We start from the raw sequence: 21,159 nt of genomic DNA, 5'->3' as shown, positions 1-21,159 counted from the left end.
CCCAGCCTTTGAGTTTGAAGCTGAGTGATCAGATGGTTAAGCAATTAGCACGAAAAAAAGCCATGAAATATTGAAATTAGGCTGCATTGGAATTCAAAGTTACACAATGTTGCAAAATTCATATGGGAAATGAAAAGTAGGAACCACTCAAATCATTTCTCAAAAGCTATTGAGTTATTCTCTTTGAAAGTTAATAAAGACCACCAGCTAAGGTCAAAAACCAAGCGCTCCAGAAAGCTAAGACTAAATCTCTTTTATACAGAATTCGGAAATTTTGCATCAGCTTGATGAGAATTAGTCATGGATGTACTGTGCAATAAATTGGTACAACGAAACCTTTGTAAGCTTGGAAACTACACATGTTCTACGAAGGCACAGGGGCAGGTGCTGGCATGTAAGACTCGAGAATCAATTGCGACTGGGAGGGTTGCATAATCTGGACAATCAAGTATGTATATTTCCATTGCTTGTCCACCTTGTCTTTAAACATCTCTGCAGAAACTTTGCCAGCTCCATGCGGCCCCCGAATATAAAAATTAACCTACATTCAGATTTAAGGCATACATATGATCACTTCAAATGAAAATATATTTAAATGTCAATATCATCATCATTACTTATTCAGCTATTTGCATGAAAATTTTAAAATTTTTCATTAATTTACAATTTAATTCAAAATTTTAAAAATTAATAAATTATTCAAAATTACAAAATTTATTACAATTATATCTAAACTTAAAAAGAGTATTTTGCTATCGTGATAACATAATATCAACTATTTTACGAAAATAAATGCTATTAGTATAAAAAATCTAAAATTTTTAACTATTTTATAATTTAATCCAAAACTTTAAAATTTAATATAATTCAACTTTAAATCCTTAATTTACTCTTTTTCACCATTAAATTAAAACTCTATTATTATACTTGATTTGGTATAAGAAACTATAATACAATTTCTTTTTATTTTCTAGTTTTAATTCTCTTAAATCTTTTGAATTTTAATCATGTATACTCTTAATATAAAATCTATACTTATATCTATGCTTACTTATTATTGAGTATTAACAGAAGATTACTAGTACTATAGACAATACAATCATAATTTTTATTTTTTTATTATATTAATATAGTTTCTTAAAACGAATATAATAAAATTTATTGTGATCAAAACCTGATAAAATTTTTAAAAAGTAGAAACCAAATCTCTATTAGAATTAGTAGAGAACAGAAGTTAAAGTTGTGATTTTTTCACAAGGTCAGATGGAGACAAAGAAAAATAAATTAAAAATTTTTGAATTAAATTATACCAATTTTTAAAAGAATTAGATTAAATTGCAAAATAACATAAAATTTTAGATTTAGCATTTATCCACATGGCATACAATTATAATAAAATAATAATCCACACCTCGTCAACAAAATATACTCTTCTCAATTTAAATTTTAACCTTGAATATAATTACAATAAAATTTACAATTTTATTATAAATTTTATCTAACTTTTAAAATTTTAAATTAAATTATAAAATAGCGAAAAATTTTAGATTTTTCATTGCAAATAGTCTTTACAGTTTTTCCTTTTTTTTTTTTTTTTTTCTATTTTCAGAAGGGAAGAGGCATTTATTTATTATTATTTGTGCGTGTTCTCCTTGCTACCAAAAGAAATTCTCATTGTTACCAGGACATGCTCCACGCCATCCTCATCAGTGTAAATCTTATTGGGAATTCGTTGGCGAGCCGCACGATTCCGACTTTCCTGACCATAACCTGTAATGGGGGATCCAATCCTCACCCTGACCTGTAAAGCAAGTGAACCCAATAATTGAAATAAAAATATTAACCACAGTTGAAGCTACATGGTAGTGTCATGTCATGGTACAGATTACAGGATAATAAATGCAAATTAGTACCACCATAACAATTTGCCTGTTAATCACACATTAGATTCCCAAAATCCTTGCGTATGATATTCAGAACCCTTGATGATTTTGAGGATAGCATTTTAAATAGCTTTGAATCAATCAGCTCTCAGTTTCACCTACCCTGAATCAATCAGCTCTCAGTTTCACCTACCCCAGCGTTCAGGAACTATGCCTGTCCTTATTTGCATATAATAGCTATATGACAGGTGGTTTTTGCAGGTGCAAATGCCACTACTGCAAAATCATAAAATTTTTTGTTTATTCAGGCTAAAGCCTCATGCTTGGACCTTATTTTTAGGTGAACAAAACAAGCCATGTAAAAATGAACCCTCATTTAACAAATCGTAAGTTGAAGACCATATACACTGGCATTCACAAACCTGAGCATCATCTTGAATCCTTTTCAGAGCCTTGTTAAAAATCTTGTACCTGTGATAGACCATGTTTAAATCAGGGTGGAACCAAAGTTAGAAAGCACAAAATTAAATTCCTAAATTCTAAACATAACATATTTTAATTAAGGGAAGTAGTTGCTACTTGCTAGCAAAAGTTAAATCCCTAAATTCTAACCACAATATTTAAGGAAATTAATTCTTACTCTTTTGGTTCAAATATAAGTTCCTTGAAAACGGCATAACCTGCAGCAGCTGCAACTCCAAGTCCTGCAAGGATTATTATACTGTAGGATGCCCCCTCTGCAAACGTCACGGGCTTCTCTGGAATATTATATGTAGGAGCATCAAAGGGATCCTCAACAGTAGATACCTCTTTTCTAGTCTGTTCCCACGGAAGAAACCATGGAACAAATTTATGATAAGAAAACTTAAAATGCAGAGAACAACGATTTCAGCTATTATTTCACTGGAAACGAGTGAAATATTTTTATATCAGAACGATTCAGATGCATTTATGTATTTTTCGCAAAACTTACTTTTCATAATTTCCTATAGAAAGAGAAAGACAGCTATGGTCAACGATGAGAATGAACAAAAAAAAAAAAAAGAAAGAAAATAAAAGATATATAAAGCTACATGTGGAGTGATTTTTTTTTTTAAAAGCCCACATTCTATTTTTATCGGTTAATGCCTGCATTTAATGAATTACACAGAAATATCGAACAAGATGACAGAACTGGATGAAAAATATTGATTCCAACTATTATGCTGACCTGCTAAAAACAAGTGCAACATAAAAATAAGAGTTCATTATCCAATTTGAATTCAAACCTCAGATGTTTTTTTATCTGTTTGCTGAGCTTTTGATGCAAATGATCTAGCATGGCAAGCCTTAACAGTGCTTGCTCCACATATTGTCATGAGTTGGAATTGTGATCCAAGGCCAACCATGCAATCCTTATCAAGGTGCCCTCCACAAAGAAAATTATTACCTGCCAAACATTACTGTCAAGAAATAAATTGTGAAAGAGGAGAAGCGTCAATGTAAAGTTCTACTCCCTTAATATATCTGGAAGCAAGTAAATATGCATACTTGAAACTAAATCAAAATGAAAACTTTTGGCGCACGACCATGTCTTGTTTGAGTTTGACTTGCATAGCTACAAATCCTTTTTATCTTGGAGGGGGTGACACCTTTGAAAGGCTGCTAGGATTCATTTCATTTTAGTAGTCCCTTACATCACGAGAATATCTTAAATTATTTTCTTCTACAAAGGATAAAATTTGGAAGTATATGACTAGTGAAATGACTCTATCATAAGTGCCTTGGGTACAGGGATCGGGCCCTAGTTTGGGCACTAATGAGTGACATTTATCTTTACTATTAAAATATAAATCACATAGGTCTACAAAATGTGCAAACTGCAAGGCTTACAGAACGCAGAAATCACATAGATGTACAAAATGGCTTATTGCAGTACAAGAACCTATCATATTATATGCAAAATGGCATTATTTAAGAAGAGAAGATACAACTAAGAGGACACATAACATATATTCCTTTTTACCTTGAAAAGAAAATGAAGAAATTTAAAACAAAGCTGAATGGGGGGGGCGGGGGGGGGGGGAAGAGGTTCATTGTTTTATTTGCTATAAGAAAAATGAGACCAAGTAATCCAAAAACCAAGATAATATTAAAAGATCTCGGAACCTAGTATGAATTTCACAATGATCCAGCAAACCAATCAAGACACCAAAATTATAATGTAATAATAAAAACCATAAGGAAATATTAGAGAGAAAAACAATCTTTTCTACATCCTGCAGTCAACTCCTAGTCTCACCAGACAAGGGATAAGATAAATGTGAATCTGACTTGGTGAAAATAAACAAAATGATAAACCAAGAAGAAAAATGGACAGATCGAAATCTGATCTAAACTAATCTGATGTTTCAGATAACAACATGGATAATCATGATTCATGAAATGAAACCTTGAAGAGAACCACAGACCATTTTGAAAGCATCTAACACAAATATGAACCAACTGCAGAAGGAGGACCTAATGGAGAATAAAAATTTTCTGAAGCACGCAAATAAAATAGAAAGTGATAATCCTGATTCTAGGTGCAGCGTAGGAATCAGTTAGTCACTAACCATAAGCATGAAGCATCTCCTGCAAAATAAAATGGAGCAAAGAATCAGTCTCAAATACATTTTAAAGCATAATGAGTGCAGAGGAACAAATCAACTTACCATAGACCTATAGTTGGCATCGGCAGTTGGTTGTCTCCCACAAACCGACTTAAATGCCACTGGCAACTGTCATAACAACACAAAGTACATTCAAATTTGAATATTAATACACCACAGTTAACGTACTTGAAATCAAATGATTATGCATAAGGAGAAACTACTTTTGACAACCAGCGGTTAAAAGAATACATAGGACAGCTGGTTGGATTAGTTTTTTTCATAGAAATGCCTCAGTTAGGGAGTTTAGGAACAGAAGACTTATGAGTTTCTCAAGAAAACAAAAGGAAAGGGAAAGAAATTTGGTGCAGAGTTCATCTAACTTAAACGCAACTATTAATTAAGCCCTATCAAACAACAAGCACCATAATTATTCAGCTTCGACTCTATGATAACAAAAAGGAAAGTTCAAGTTTGAGGTAAGTCTCACAATCTTTAAAACAAAACATCCACAAACTCATTTGTTTGTTAGACAGAAAATAAAATATGCATAGCTAAAGCTAATTTTTTGCTTTTTAGATTATGTCACGTGAAGAACTACTATACACGTAACACAAGCAAGAACGGCCTTCTCGCAAAAGGCAGAGAAGCTCTTAAAGTTGAAGTATCAATCCTCAGGAAGAAAGCACAAGGTCTCATAACTGGACAGGAGAAAAATTATCCAAAAAGAAAAAAAAAAAACTCACCCTTTTAATCGAATTACCAGCTGACGTTTTCTGCGTAGCCATAGATGATGAGAAAGCAGCCAAACCCACATCAGATACACGCTCTATAGGCTTCCGCTCCAAAAGTGAAGACAACCCATTTTGGCATTTCAAGAGACCATTGCATCTGCTCCGAAGCGACATTGTTGATCTCCTAAAATGGTCCATTTCCAAATGAATATTAAAAAAAACAAAAATTTAATTCAACAAACAAGTAGGCCCTTTTGCTTATGCAGATCGATAATTTAGCTCTAAGGAGGGTTCAACCAATGAAAGATAAATCCCAAAAATTAAAATAGAGAGATATTCAAGCCTGATAAACCAGAATTTCAGAGAGAAAGAGAGGCCGACGAACTGGTAAAACCCAAAAAACCCAATAGAAGCACGACGTACTTTGGGGGTTTTATTTCAGACACGTGCCATCAAAAAATCGCACGTACAAGAAATCCGATTACCCTAGACGAGTTAACCCGTTCTGTGATATTGGACTCTCTACTTAAAAGATTGCCCCACAAAGAAAGTCCAAAATGGCCCATTAGTAGATAGGCTTGTTTTGAACCTCTGCTCTGTGTACCCTCAAAACGCCGAGAGAAGAGAAGCAGCTGCGTATGCCTGAGACGGGAAAGAAGCAATAGACAGCACATATACAGACCCAGCCAGACAGGGACAGAAGGAAATTAAAATTCAGATTTTTTTTTCCTCTTAGGAGAAAAATAATTAAAACCCTTCTTCTTTTTTGTCGTGCTCTCTTTTATCATTTCAATTCCTCACATTTCTGCCGCCGGTATCTCCTTGCCGCCACTAGCTCTCTTTCTTGCCGGTAAGTTCTCTCTGTACATATACGCTTGCCATCACCTGAATAACTGTAAGGCACTCGTTTGAGACCTAAGGAACGTCAGAAAACTAAGGAAATGAATGCTTTTGAAGTCGCATATTTTTCACTCACCTGAGTTAGTTTTGACTAGTCTGCTTGATTAAGATGAAAATTTGATTAAATGTGAAGCTAACGCAGTTGCTTTTATTTCATTTCAACTTGATGCTGCAAGTATTACTAATAGTCATTAGTTAGCTTTTCGATGGGAATAATTTGAATAGAAGTTACTCAATGGAATGTTCAAGTGATTTTCCCCATTTTCAGTAATTTGACTCTTTGTATATTATGTTCTAGAGCCCGGCAGAGGACTTGTATAGGGCATAAAATCAACCAAGGATGGATCATTCTTTTAAGTCTGAGTGGCCTAAGTTTTGATGTTGCTCTTTATGGTCGTTTGTAATCTTACTGTTATTGTAGATATAAGCATATCCTTCAATGCAAATGTAAATTTAATTTGATACTTTCTTCTATATTTGGAGGCTATACGTTAATTTTATCCAATATTGATGCAGCGGTTGTTTTAAGTTTGTGATACTATATATTAGAGAAATTTTATTTTGATTTCATTAACTTGAGTTTACGACTAGTAAGTAAGATGGAGGCCTTCAATTGTCCAATGCCAATAATGTATTTACTGATTAATGAATTCTTAATGTCTCCCCTTACTAATAGTAGTCATGGTCTTTTCTGTGCATTCCAGATGGCCAGATGGGATGAGATCCTGTCCCTTCCTGTGCAGAATCCTCCAACTTTGGAATTTTCTGCTGCTGAGCTTGTATGGTCTAAGATTGAAGGTTGGCGTGACAATATAGATAGACTTGCTCTTATCCCTTTTGCTAGGGTAGATGATTTTGTAAGGGGTGAATCAGCAAATAAAGATTGTCCTACAAGATTTCATGTTGAAGCAAGGAGACGCCGGCCTCCAGAAACTTCTTACAAGCAAAAGGTTGATGGCATTCTTGAATACATACTGTAAGTTATACTATATGCATTTAGCAGTTTCACTAGGTGATTCTGGGACATATGCCTTGAATGATCTATTTGAATCTTTAGGTATTGGTGTTCATTTGGTCCTGATGATCACCGGAAAGGTGGCATAGTACGACCAAGTAGGACTACTTATGTCCCAAAGAAGAAAAATGCTGGTCGACCAAATACTAAAAGAGGGTGCACCTGCCACTTCATTGTGAAGCGGTTAATTGCTGAACCATCGGTAGCACTTGTCATATATAATCAAGACAAGCATGTGGATAAGAAAGGGTTGCCCTGCCATGGCCCACAAGACAAGAAGGCTGAAGGAACACGTGCCATGTTTGCCCCATATATCTCGGAGGATCTTCGACTTCGTGTTCTATCTTTACTATATGTCGGGGTTTCTGTAGAGACCATAATGCAGAGACATAATGAATCGGTAGAGAAACAAGGTGGTCCATGTAATCGTGATGACCTTCTAACTCATAGGTATGTGCGACGACAGGAAAGGAGCATCCGTCGCTCTACATATGAATTGGATACAGATGATGCAGTAAGCATTAGCATGTGGGTTGAAAGCCACCAGAGTCATGTATTCTTTTATGAAGATTTTTCTGATTCGGATCCTTTCACTTTGGGTATCCAAACGGAGTGGCAGTTGCAGCAAATGATCCGTTTTGGCAATCGCAGTCTTCTGGCTTCTGATTCAAGGTTTGGAACAAACAAATTGAAGGTTTGTTCTCATTGTTTATGCAATCTTAATCCACTTGTCATTGTGGTCTAGATGACTTTTAAATATTTTTTATGCTAACCGTTTGCTTTTTGTTTATTCCATTTAGTATCCTGTTCACAGTCTAGTCGTGTTCAACTCAGACAGGAAGGCCATTCCAGTAGCTTGGATAATAACACCGAGATTTGCTACTGCAGATGCATATAAATGGATGAGAGCACTTTACAATAGGGTCCGCACAAAGGATCCTACATGGAAGTTGGCTGGATTCATAGTGGATGATCCTTCAACAGATATCCTTGCTATCAGGTTGGCTATTAGCTTTTTATTTTATTTGTTTTGTTTTTGTTTACATTTTTGTATATCATCTGAATATAGGTGAGTTTATGCCTGGATATTCTACAGTTGTTTGATAGAAAAAGTGATGCAATATTGGAAGAAGAATCAACCTAGAAGACATAGGATGTATATTCCATGTAAAATTAGAAGTAGAAATCTATATTATTTAGTATTATTAATTAAGATATTTATAAAATTCTATGAGATTCAGTATTTCGTTTAGGAAGTTTATTTTAACTTATAATTGCGAATTAAAATTGATTTAGGGTTACTAAACCTAATGTGATTAGGGTTGCAAATTCATTGGCTTAGATTGTTAGCATCACTATTGAGATTTAATAAAATTTTTGAGACTTTGTTTACAAGTATGATGAGCACGTCTGCTTAAGATTAACCTATTTCTGTTTTAGTTTTTAGTCCTGATGCCATCTCTTGCTTATTACTGTGGGCAGCAAAGCGGTTAATGTTTAAAGTGCTATAATTCATTGAATAGTGAATAGTGAATCAATCATGTGAGTTTGTTAGATTAGATTGGGGTTTAGTTCAAAATTTTTAATTTCAACCGTGGCTCTAGTGGTTAAGATCAATGACTGTGTGGCTATATCCTGTTGCTGCAAAACACTGGAAAGCAATATATTTCATTTCATTCTTCTCAGGGATGTGTTTCAGTGCTCTGTACTGATATCATTTTGGCGTGTTCGTCATGCTTGGCACAAGAACTTAGTAAAAAGATGCTCTGAAACAGAGATGCGTGTTCAGATGTTGAGACGGCTTGGAGAAGCAGTAGATGGTATTTGCAGAGGACATGGAACAAATGATTTATTTGAGGTTTTCATGGAAGATTTTGTTGATGGCTCTGATTTCGTGGACTACTTCAAAGCAGTCTGGTATCCTAGAATAGGTACATTACCTTTTCATTGTTTTTAACTTTCTTTCTATTTTAATTAAGTGCTAGCATTTCTTTCTATTTCCTGATTGTTAAATGCCATTGCCAATACGTGATCTGTTTGCATACTTGGTTTGCCAATGGAGTTGGTTATTTGTAATGGAATCAAATGGATTACATGGATTTAATTGAAATATGGCTATCATTAGTTGGAAATGGTGGAATTTTTATACATGAGGCTTATATTTAACATACAATGTATTCTGTACCAGGGATGTGGACAACTGCATTGAAAACTCTTCCACTGGCCAGCCAGGAGACATGTACAGCAATGGAACTTTACCACAACCAATTGAAAGTAAGGTTACTGAATGAGAAGGATCCCATTGTTTATCAGCGTGCTGACTGGTTGGTTGATAAGTTGGGTACAAAAGTGCATTCCTACTTCTGGCTTGATGAGTACTCAGAAAAGGATGATTTTGCAAGATATTGGAAAGATGAGTGGGACAGTGGTTTAACAGCTTGGCGCAAATCATTTAAGATTCCAGACCTTGATGTCATTGTAGAAGGTAGATGTGCAAAAGTTACTGACCAGCTTGATCGAGATAGGGTTCATGTTGTCTGGAATCCTGGTTCAGATTTTGCTATTTGTGATTGCAGTTGGTCAGAAATGGGCAACATATGTGAGCATGTATCTAAAGTTATAAGAATGCACTACAACAAAGGGTATAGGAAGTCATCTATTAGCCTATTTCAGTTCAACAAGGCCTTGACTGATATGCTATACTGTCCACCTCATGATTCTCTGATTCGTGATCATGCTGTTTCTCTAGCCGTTGCTGTACAGAAGCAACTAGATGCACTAGTTGATTTTGATAGCAGCCATGTTATTGTGGACCCTAGTCAGAACAAAGCCTTGGATAATCTTGAGCAGCCGGGTGGGATGAATTATGCAAATCATGATAGAGAATTAGCGAATGAGTGTCATTTAATGGAGGAAGATGTATCATCCCATAATAAAGATGATCGTGGGGAAAGAAATGAGGGTCCTGGTGGTGTTACTAGTGCTTTTGGTGAGAGTATTAGAGAAGAAACTACTTGTGCTGAGATGGATATTGACCCATCATCTAATTGTATACCTTCATCGAGGTTGTGCCCTGTTGATGAGGTTATAACTAGTGATGTCAGGGAAAACAGAGACAAAACTGCAAATGACATGGGTTCCAGCAGCAAGAGCCCACCTAGAGATGAAGTTTTGACTGATCAAGCTGAGGTTGAACATGATAGCACGGTGCATATGGAACTGCAATCCATTGACATCCCTCCACCACTGGCAGAGTTTACAGGGCAAAGTGTCGCTAATCAGAATGATATTTGCAACAACGATTCTGAGCTATCAGTAATCACTAATACATCAGATGCTGATGTTGTATATAACAAGGCCTCCCCACCGTCATCCAAGGTTGTTGAGCCACAAATGATTGGTATGATTGCAACTCCAGGCACCACGAAGAATGAAGCGACAGAACCAGAAAGTGAAAATGGAAGCAAAACTGAGAACCATCAATCTATTGATAATACTTCCTCATTAAATGGTGTGCATGATAAGGTGATGCTTAATCCTGATTGTGGTCACGATCCCAGTGCAGTTGACAGCATGATGGAGTCGGAAACACTGCTAAATTCCTCCTCAACGTTCAATGAGAGTGACAAACATCCTCCTATCGAGGCCACAGTTCAAGAAACTGGTTCTCATGAGGAAACATCTTCGAACAATAATTTGGTTTTGACCAGTTGTAGGCTTCAGAAAAGTGCTGCAAATGGGAAAGGTGATGCCAACCAGTCAGATATTGTCGATGGTAGTGTTGCTGAGAGCATCTATTCTGGAGGAACTGTAAATGTTGGCTCTGTAGCAAGTAAAGGGTCTGATAGATGCCATGAAGATACTGGTGTTGAAGCGAGTGATGTCTAACATTTGTTGATACTACGGTCCTTCTTCAAGTGTACATAGTCTCCAAGGGCGTATTTGTCACACTGTTGATTAGTTACTGGTTAGATAACATATATTAGAAAGACTTGGATTCAAAAACAACAATGTCCATTTTTTTTCTTGGCAACAAATAATTATCCACGGTAATGCATTGCAGAGGCAGGAAATCTTTTTGTGAGATAGAATTCAGAAAATACTTTCTCTTTTTACATTGCATGGTGAGTTGGTAATTGAGTTTGTAACTGTTGCTGATGCATTGTGAAGTTTTAGTGCTATGTTGATATGGATAGGGAAAATGGGGATTTTTTTTTAAGTTCTATTGAGCGTAAAAATCTTAACATCTTCGTCAATTTGCATGTATAATTATAATTATAATTTATTATCTAAAACTTTAAAAATTAATATAAATTATAATATAGTTTTCAATTTTTTATTTGATTAATAAAATATTTTTTTCAAAATAGATATTTTTAATGTAATTATATCTTTATTTGTCATTATTAATTTACTATGATGTTATTACTCTTTCTCATTAATTAAAGAATTTTGAAAATTATTTTTAATTTAAATTTACCATGTTTTACTTTTCATTAAATAAGTATTTAAATAGTAAATTAATGTTGTTAAATTATTTTTAACAATGTTTAAAACTTTTATTAACTTTTGAAATTATGCATATGAATTTCAATATTATAAATATTTTTAAAAAATTATATGAAATAAATATAAAATAATTTATATTTAAATTAATTAACTATTTTATTAACCAACCAAAATATTATAAATTATATGATAATTTATCATTAACTTTTAAGATTTAATTTACTTCTTACGTGACTAATTAATAAGATTTAGATTAATTATTAAAATTTCAAGTTTTGATTATAAATATTAATTTCTACAAAATTTGAATTTTTTTCCAATAGACTATTTTTTGACTGATTCTAAAACACAGTCTGAGTTGAAGTTTAAGGTAGGGGCGAAATTTTTTTTTTAAAATGTTGAAAATAAAATGGTTAAGAGTTTTATAAATTTTTTTTTTTTGAAAGCAATTAGAGTTTTATAATTAAAATGTATTTAAATTAAAAAATATATATTATTTATAATGACTAACATCTAGAATCTGGTGTTTTATACAAGCAAAAAGGTTCGGCTACAAAAGAGGCTCGGCCCAAACTTGAATGGATCAATCCAAAACGTAAAAGGATATAAAGGTAATTTCATATAAATTTCGAACTAGAGAAAAATTTGGGAATGTGGGCTTATTAGTGGATAGTAGTGGAAGTAACCGCCTAAACCGTCACTGCCAAGAAAATAAAAATAAATAAATAATAAAAAATAAAAACAGAGAAAGAGAAAGGCATACCGCAGTGAATGAATCTTTAATCTTCCAAAGTGACGAGCAACAATCAATGGAAGCAAAGAGAGACGAGATAAGGAAAGGGCCATGGAAAGCGGAGGAGGATGAAGTGCTCATTAACCATGTTCAGAGATACGGCGCTCGTGATTGGAGCTCCATTCGATCCAAAGGCCTCTTGCAGCGGACCGGCAAGTCTTGCCGCCTCCGTTGGGTCAACAAGCTTAGGCCCAACTTGAAGAAGTAATTGATTAATTCTCTACTCTCTATCTTCTCATGCAATCGTTTGGATATAAAATTCTGATCACGGTGTTATCTCCAATTTGTTTTGCTATTTCTCGATTGCAATTCTCAGATTTTTGTGGCGTATTTTTATAATGGATGGTGTCGTTTGTGTAGTGGGTGCAAGTTTTCAATGGAGGAAGAGAGAGTGGTGATAGAGTTGCAGGCACAGTTTGGGAACAAATGGGCCAAAATAGCAACGTATTTGCCAGGTAGAACTGATAATGATGTGAAGAATTTCTGGAGTAGCAGACAGAAGAGGCTAGCAAGGATTCTACAGACTTCAGCGACGCCGTCTTCTTCCTCCTCCTCTAACTTCAAGCCGCGGAAGGCTAAAAAGGAAGTTTCTGTCTTTCATGAAGTTCCCACTCACCAGGTAAACAAATTGGATTACTTGGACTTGAATTCTACCTCTGGGTAATGGTTATTTTGAGTTCAATTTATTAAATTGCATTTAAGGGAGGTATAATGGAAGTCATAGGAGAATCAAGAAGCATTAAATCGAAGGGCAAAAATATCGGCTCTGTTTATCTAGTCGTGCCAGTTTATCATGCATGAAAAGCTCTGTTCTGTTTTGTTCTGTTTTGTTTGGTTTTTCTTCTATGTTAAGGCTCCGGTGTTCAGCTTTTCAATGGAGGAAGAATCATCTACAAAGGCACAGTCATGTTCATCATCATTCATTGAAACCACTGAGCCTGTCTCTACGGTGCCATTGCCATTCCATGCAGATCTTGTTAAGACCGAGTTGCCTAGCTATGAAGCAAATCTTGCTCAAATGGAGGCCCAGACGCAAATTCCCTTCCCTGAAATCTCACAAAACCAACCAGACCTCACATTCTCTCCAGAAAGCCAGGAACTGTTGGCCAGACTTGATGATCCTTTCCTATTCAATATGTTTGGAGCAGTAGATGCTCCTGAACTGGGAGCACAGCCTTCACTGGGGCCGCCATTATTTGGTCCAGTTTCAAGTTGTATAAATGGTGGGAGGGAAGCAAGGAGTCCAACAACTCATGGTACCTTCTTCGATGACTTCCCTTCGGACGTTTTTGACAATATTGAACCGCTTCCAAGCCCTTAGCAGTGGTCAATCACAGAGCTGTTTTCATCTCTGTAGTGGAAGACGAACTCTAACTAGTTTCTTTAGCTGCAATTCTCATGACATGATACTGCTATTCTTTGTACTGACCAACTGTTCTGTTGAATATATCACTTTTTACAACCTTTTTTTTTTTGTAATATACCAAATTATAAATTATTTTTAAGAAAAAAAAAAGGGAGATCATGGACTGTCTAGAAGAAGTAATGGCGAAGCAAAATTCTGAAGCTTAGATCCTTCGATCACCTTAGTATGACAAGTCAATTCTAACGGTCGAGGATCTAGATTCACTGGGTCCTTCTCTCAGAAATCTTTAACCAGGCACGAGGAAGTGCCATGATGCTGGGCCTATATCCTATTTACTCGTAATAATTCTTTCTAATTTTATTAAAACTAATGGTAAAAAAATTAAAACTTTTAATTTAATTGTAATTACTTTTTTAATTAATTAAATTCTAATTTTTTAAAATTATGTTACTTATATTTTAATATTATTTATACCGTTAAAAACTAATAGAATTATCACGTAAATTATTATATTAATCAGTAAATTTTTAAATAAAATTAATAATAATTTAAAATTTTAAGTTAGAATAACAATAAACTTAAAAGTATATAATTTTTTAAATAAATATCTATTTTATTAATAATTTTTTAAGAGATAAATGATTGGATATTGGATTTATGATTTTAGATGAATTATATATTTTTTAGCTATTTAATCAAATCAAGTCAAATAATTAAATATTTAAATTATATATTATTAATTTTTTTAAATTTACTCTAAATATTAATATAATTTAGAAAAAACATAGTGAATTAGTATTATACTCGAGAGCTAACAGAGTACTTAAAAAAGTTAGAAGATTATTTTATTATTTTTGATATTTTTAAATTAAATCATGATATAGTATTATTTTAAAATTTTTTAAATACTTTATAACTAAAATATTTAATAAAGTTATTTTTCTTAACGATAATTTTAAAAGTAATACTAAATAATAAATATATTAGATATATTAAAAAATCAATTAATAATTATTTTAATTAAAATAATATTAAAATAAATTATTATTATAAAATTATTGATAAAAATTTAAAAAATTAAATAATAATATAAATAATAATTTTTAAATATGAAAAAAAAAGTAACTTAATAATTTTATAAATTTTTAATAATATAAATAACAGTATTATGTATTTATCAAATATTAAAAAAATAAATTTTAATTAATAAAAAATAAAAATATAGAGTGAAATTATAAAAAGTAATATACGTAAAGTTTTTGATAAATTCTAAATTTTATTGACGTGATGGAATAATATAGTGTTAATGTGAAAAATGAGATAGTAATTATGTTAATTTTTAATTATATAAATATAAATATAATTATAATAAAATAAAAAATAAACACTTATTTTTTTAAAATCAACTCCTATTACCATTTAAAGTTTTGACAGTAATTAAATAATTAAATTATAATAAGACTCTTTAATTTAATTTAATTATCTTTTGCATCCAGCAATTATATTAATTTTTAATAATTTTCTTTCTATCAGTATATATTTTAAAAAAATTAACTAATTAAAATAAGAAAATAAAATAATAAGAAAGATTTTTAAAATTTGTAGAAATAGCTCTTGTAAAAAAAGGCCTATAAAGAGTATTATGAATAATACAAATCCACACTCGTTTTAGGTTTATTAAATTAAAATTTACTTAATTTACAAAATAAATAATTATTTGTAAAATAAAATTTATTTATAGAAAAAGAAAAGAAAATGACAATAGAAAATTTTTTTTGAAAAATTTAAGCTGGTAAATGAATTACAGTGAGATAAGGGACATGGCTTTAGATGGCAGAAATGACTATGGCCCATTATATGGACAGCCCGGAGAAAACCTAACACAAATTTAAGGAAAGATGAACTAACTGTATAGCCTTCATGAATCAGGGCTCGTCAGAAAGTTAATATTTTTGAAAGCCCAATCACTTGTTCAATAAGATCAAATTTGTTAAAACATAAAAAATAAAAATCTCCAGGAAACTAAGCTACACACCACCTTATTATGTTGGCTCTCAATTAATACTTAATTAAGAGAGAAATACAATACTAAACCATAATATAAAGAGTATTAGACCATCATTTAAAAAAATACTACTGCTAATATTTATTTTTTAACTATAAAATCCATGAACCTCGTCGTGACTCGTGACCTCCCCTAGTAAAATAGAAAACGTGTCGATTCTTTAGTGGCCACACGGGGTTGTCGGGACGACCTCGTTTTTACCTAAAGCCAGCAATTATGAACAGCGCACAGCTATCCCGCACCACTAGCCCTTTAGGCACCTAAACACCGTCTGATATTTAGGCTGTACGGTTAAGATCAATCACCGTATCAAGAACGGGTTGGCACTCTATTGAGAGACAGAGTTCAACAAAAAGGCGGCGGCTTATAAAGGAGTGGAATCAATAAAAGGCGTGTGGCCACACTAAACGTCCAAACTATTGCCTTGCCTGTATTACTTCAGCAACAAGCGGCGAGAAGAGAAAAACTAAGCAGTTTCGTGCTTTCCAAGGACAGACTCGAGGGATTGCAAGCGGCTCCCTCTCTCTTTTTCTACATACTCAACTCCACAATCATCCCTTTTAACTTTTTAAGGTATCTTTTCTCTGTCTAAACTTCAGTTCCTTGTTCTTTCTGAGTAATTTTTTATTCCTTTGATCTTTGCCTCGGGCTTTTATTAAATAGGGTTGAGATTCTCTCTGTCGACTTCAATAATTGCCGGGTTCCTTTTTCTTTAAGAAAAAATTATCACCGTATACGTTAGTTTTTGATTGGATACCGATGCTGTTTTTTGCCACTTGCTTTACACGCTATGAGCTTATTCGGGTTGTTTCAATTTGGACCCCTTTTAAGAGTGATCTCAATTTCCGAGCTGAATAGATGTGATTTAAGATTTATGTTCCTCGATTGGATTTCTCTTTTATTAATGTGTGTGAGATTTTGTATTTTTGTATGAGGGTGGCTTTGGTGCAACGGTAAAGTTTCTTTCTTTCTGAAATGAGATCATGGATTTCAGCCATAGAAAACAGTCTCCCTGCCTGCATGCATAAACCACGCCCAGAGCCTTACTTGTGTGGGAATGTTTTGTGCCTTGCTTACCCTTTATACATGAGCTTATTGGAAGACTTGCCCATATATATATATATATATATATATATATATATTGAAATTTGCAAGTGTAGATATATATATATTCAGTTCTGATTGTTTGCTCATTTTTAGTAATTTCACTGAATAAAGTACCTAATTCAAATTTTAATTGTGCTCTCTTTGTATACTAATTACAAAGAGGCGCAATTATTTTCTACTAAGTGAAAAAGCAATTGTTGGGAAATATCAATTCAACTTGTTTTAACATCCTCCAGAAATGCATGAATTGTGATGTCATCCCGGAATTTCTGAACTTTATATTGAACTTTGCTGATTGTTATTCAGTTTGCTGGTCCAACTCTTCAACTCTGAAGCAGAGGTATTCAAGTCACTGAATCATGTTTGGGTATGGTGGAAGGAGGAGTAATAACACCAAGTATTATGAGATTCTTGGTGTCTCAAAGAACGCAAGTCAAGATGAAGTGAAGAAGGCTTATAGGAAATCCGCCATAAAGAATCATCCTGACAAAGGTGGAGATCCTGAGAAGGTAGGTCCTCCGTTGCTTCATGATGGTTTAATTATAACTATTATTTTGGACTTCTTGTTTGTCCAATTACCAAGGCTTAGTTGAATTCATTATCAAACTACAAGAGGCCTGGTCTTTGGATCTACATCACGTCTAGCTACATCACGTCTAGCTAAGACAGCGTTGTATGATGACATTACCTGTCGATCATCCGCTGATGTTCTAAATGAATAAGATATTCAAATTCTCCTTCGTGTTTTTATCTTCTTTTTATCTTTTTTCTGTTTTTGGGTATGGTGATGATTCTTTATCTTTAAATAAGATTTGAACAAATCCAAGAATGAAATATGTTTTTTTTTTCCCCTTTAAGATCTGAATTTCTATAATTACAAAAAACTGCTGGCAGCATTGCTGCAGGAGACAAATCTGAAAGTGTGGATTGACATGGGTTTGCGTGTCTAATCTCTGTTGGTCTTTTCTATAGTTCAAGGAGCTAGGTCATGCATATGAAGTTCTTAGTGATCCAGAGAAAAGAGATATATATGACCAATATGGTGAAGATGCACTGAAGGAAGGGATGGGAGGAGGTGGTGGTGTTCATAACCCATTTGATATATTTGATTCCCTTTTTGGCGGAGGAGCTTTTGGTGGTATGAGAGCGCTTACTGGCATTTCTTGTTCTATACTCCCCCTCCCTCTTCCTTCCTTTATGTCTTCTATTCCTCTGTTTATATTAAATTATTAATCTATTGGATTGGAAGGTCACTAATGTCTGGATCTTGTAGGGGCAGGCAGCTCAAGAGGAAGAAGGCAGAAGCGTGGTGATAATATTGTGCATCCTCTTATGGTTTCCTTAGAGGACTTGTATAATGGAACAACCAAGAAACTCTCTCTTTCTAGAAATATTTTGTGCCCCAAATGTAAAGGGTATGTACTTGTCATTCCATCCTCTCCTTCTATCCTTTTGGCTTGTTTTCTAGGTAGTATGTGCATACAATGTTCCTTTTTTTTGAGGTAATTGATGGGTTACTTTTTTTTTTGGGGACCATTTTTTTTTTGCCACCATCTCATTCTACTTCAGATTAATCAGTTGAACTCATCATAGTGAATTGGTGGTTAAGGTTTCATCTGATCATATTATATGGTAGTGTTCTTTTTGATGCAGTCATCCTTCTTTTCTTAACATGCCTGATTTTGTTCCCTAATGTCCTCTCATACCTCCTTTGCACTGAGTTGCTTTTGTATTGTGCCTTACCCTCTCCAGATGTCTTCTCCTCCTCCTCCTTCTTCTTCTTTTTTATGTAATTTCAATATAACTGTTATTGTCATGCTCGAAGACACACGCGTAACTTATGGAAAATGAAAATCTTGGGGCAAAGGACCAATGTTAAAGCAACGGATCATGAGGCCTCAATTGTGTGTGAAGCAACCAATCCTTTTTCCCCCTCCTTGGTGATTTCTAAATCATAGGAGCGTGCGTGGCCAGTGAAGAGGGCTAAAAAATTACTTATTTTTTTTATTTCTAAATGTTCCAGGAAGGGTTCAAAGAGTGGGGCTTCTGGAGCGTGCTATGGATGCCAAGGTTCAGGAATGAAAATTACAACACGACACATTGGACTAGGCATGGTTCAGCAGATGCAACATATCTGTCCTGAATGCAGAGGTTCAGGTAGTTGAATGAAACTACTGATTCACTTTATTCATTTTGGCCTTTTTTCATACAGATGTATTCCACTTTCTTCATTTTGATGGTGCTTTTTTGTGGATTGTACCTATCATTGGTGCAGGTGAGATCATCACTGAGAAGGATAAATGCCCACGGTGTAGGGGAAGCAAGGTACATCAAGAGAAGAAGGTGCTGGAGATACATGTTGAGAAGGGGATGCAACATGGCCAGAAAATAGTTTTTGAGGGTCAGGCTGATGCAGCAGTAAGTTAAATTGATATCCAAATTGGTTTTAGTTTGTGCTTCTCTTGCTAAATTGATCATAACAATACCTAAATGGTTTCTTTGAAATCTGAAAGGCAGTGTGTAAAGTGTGACTGTGAACATGGAATAGAAATAACATGTTAGCTTTTGGAATCATTTAGCTACAGAATTATGTCTTGGATGTTCATGTCAGTTGAGGAGGTTGCATTTTTTAATTAGGTTGCATTTTTTAATTACCAACTTGGGTGTTGGGAACACCTTACTCCAATTTTTGTACACATCTGAACAGAATGATCAATGTGTTCTAGCTTTTGACAATTTCACACAGAACTCTGTATATACAATAAAATAGTAATCTTTATAGTTTGGAACGTCACAACCATCCCTTTTAGCAATAACTTGAAGATTCTCATAATTTTGTTTGTACCATTTTTCAGCCTGATACAATTACTGGAGATATTGTTTTTGTATTGCAACTGAAAGATCACCCTAAGTTTGAGCGGAGGCTTGATGATCTTGTTGTGGAGCACAAACTCAATTTAACAGAGGCTCTCTGTGGATTTCAGTTTGTCCTGACTCACCTTGATGGCAGGCAACTTCTGATCAAATCAAATCCTGGCGAGGTCATAAAACCTGGTATTATTCGTGGCCTTCAATGGTATGTCTTTGTGGAATTTCATTCTTGTGATCTTGTTCCTTGTTTGTTCATTTCGATTGTTTTGAATGCAGGTCACTACAAAGCAATCAATGATGAGGGAATGCCGCAATATGGCAGGCCCTTCATGAAAGGTAAACTTTATATCCATTTCAATGTGGATTTTCCAGACTCAGGGGTGCTATCCCCTGAGCAGTGCCGTAGTATAGAGGCCATACTTCCCTTGAGGTCAAGAAAGCACTTGTCTGATATGGAGCTTGATGAGTGCGAAGAGACCATCTTGCACGATGTCAATATGAATGAGGAAGATAAGAGGCGGAGACAGCAGCAGCGGTATGAGGCATATGATGAAGATGAAGATGAAGATGAAGATGAGTCGCCAATGCCGGGTGTGCAATGTGCTCAGCAGTAAGCCAGGACTGCCTTTTGGTTACAGCAGCTAATTGCCATCATTACAAATTGGGTGTTTTTGGCTTATAACAGTATCATTACACCATATATGGTGCGACCTACATATGGTTTGTGCCATTCTTCTCCGGTTGTTACAAGTTTTGATGGTGGAGTTAAATTACAGTAGTTGGCATACTTCAGGATTGCAGAACATATGATTAAAGTAGGATACAAATGAACTGAGCTGAGCCTAGTTTTAAAGAGTTTGAAGTTTAGTTTTTTATTATTAAAATTTTTTCAAGCTCAAGTTCTATTTAAAGGTATAGTGAATTTTAATTTAAAATTAATAAATTTAAAATTAAATAATTTTAATTAAATAAATATATATATACAAGTTGGCATGTAAATTTTATTTTTAAGCATTAGAAGTGTATTTAAATTATTATTTTAGAAAATAATTTAATCTGTAAACTTTAAAAGTATTTAAATTATGATATAAAAAAATTTAAATTTGATTTGTGAAAGTTTGTACTTAGCTTTTTTATGAGATTAATTTTAATTTTTGTAATGAATTTATTTATGAGTTTGTGAATTTGCTCATCAATTTGAAAATAAATTGAATTTATGAGTTTTAGTTAAGATTAATATTATGAAATTTCAACATTTTAAAAATTAAGTTTAAATTTAATTTGTC

General features: G+C 33.8%; 4 protein-coding genes across 6 annotated transcripts; 3 read left to right on the top strand and 1 right to left on the bottom strand.

Moving 5' to 3' along the window:
- Positions 1-123: 123 nt before the first annotated feature.
- Positions 124-5,664, bottom strand: LOC110614394 (probable mitochondrial import inner membrane translocase subunit TIM21). The gene is made up of 8 exons (XM_021755915.2): positions 5,260-5,664; positions 4,577-4,642; positions 4,478-4,496; positions 3,152-3,312; positions 2,524-2,702; positions 2,306-2,354; positions 1,682-1,801; positions 124-541 (listed from the first exon to the last, which is right to left on the bottom strand). Exons 1-8 carry the CDS (start codon positions 5,443-5,445, stop codon positions 365-367), a joined length of 957 nt encoding a protein of 318 aa, XP_021611607.1. The 5' UTR covers positions 5,446-5,664; the 3' UTR covers positions 124-364.
- A 152-nt stretch (positions 5,665-5,816) lies between these two features.
- LOC110614393 lies at positions 5,817-11,385 on the top strand. The gene is made up of 6 exons (XM_021755914.2): positions 5,817-6,097; positions 6,852-7,123; positions 7,205-7,856; positions 7,963-8,162; positions 8,849-9,093; positions 9,351-11,385. The coding sequence occupies exons 2-6, from the start codon at positions 6,852-6,854 to the stop codon at positions 11,048-11,050; spliced, it is 3,069 nt and encodes a 1,022-aa protein (XP_021611606.1). The 5' UTR covers positions 5,817-6,097; the 3' UTR covers positions 11,051-11,385.
- Positions 11,386-12,140: 755 nt separating this feature from the next.
- On the top strand, positions 12,141-13,957 carry LOC110616052 (transcription factor DUO1). The gene is made up of 3 exons (XM_021758358.2): positions 12,141-12,668; positions 12,825-13,083; positions 13,318-13,957. Exons 1-3 carry the CDS (start codon positions 12,481-12,483, stop codon positions 13,783-13,785), a joined length of 915 nt encoding a protein of 304 aa, XP_021614050.1. The 5' UTR covers positions 12,141-12,480; the 3' UTR covers positions 13,786-13,957.
- Positions 13,958-16,262: 2,305 nt separating this feature from the next.
- LOC110615921 (dnaJ protein homolog 2) lies at positions 16,263-20,766 on the top strand. 3 transcript variants are annotated; one of them, XM_021758138.2, is made up of 8 exons: positions 16,263-16,468; positions 17,309-17,511; positions 17,975-18,140; positions 18,282-18,417; positions 19,026-19,159; positions 19,278-19,420; positions 19,858-20,056; positions 20,150-20,766. In XM_021758138.2, exons 2-8 carry the CDS (start codon positions 17,362-17,364, stop codon positions 20,485-20,487), a joined length of 1,266 nt encoding a protein of 421 aa, XP_021613830.1. In that variant the 5' UTR covers positions 16,263-16,468; positions 17,309-17,361; the 3' UTR covers positions 20,488-20,766. The 3 variants fall into 3 exon arrangements, with proteins under 3 accessions (XP_021613830.1, XP_021613828.1, XP_021613829.1); XM_021758136.2 differs by having other exon boundaries at positions 16,266-16,468; positions 18,276-18,417; XM_021758137.2 differs by lacking the exon at positions 16,263-16,468 and adding an exon at positions 16,528-16,848 and having other exon boundaries at positions 18,276-18,417.
- The last annotated feature ends 393 nt before the right edge of the window (positions 20,767-21,159 follow it).

The sequence above is a fragment of the Manihot esculenta genome, chromosome 5 (genome assembly GCF_001659605.2).
Source record: "Manihot esculenta cultivar AM560-2 chromosome 5, M.esculenta_v8, whole genome shotgun sequence".
Lineage (NCBI taxonomy): Eukaryota > Viridiplantae > Streptophyta > Magnoliopsida > Malpighiales > Euphorbiaceae > Manihot > Manihot esculenta.
This window is presented reverse-complemented; position numbering and strand designations above follow the sequence as displayed.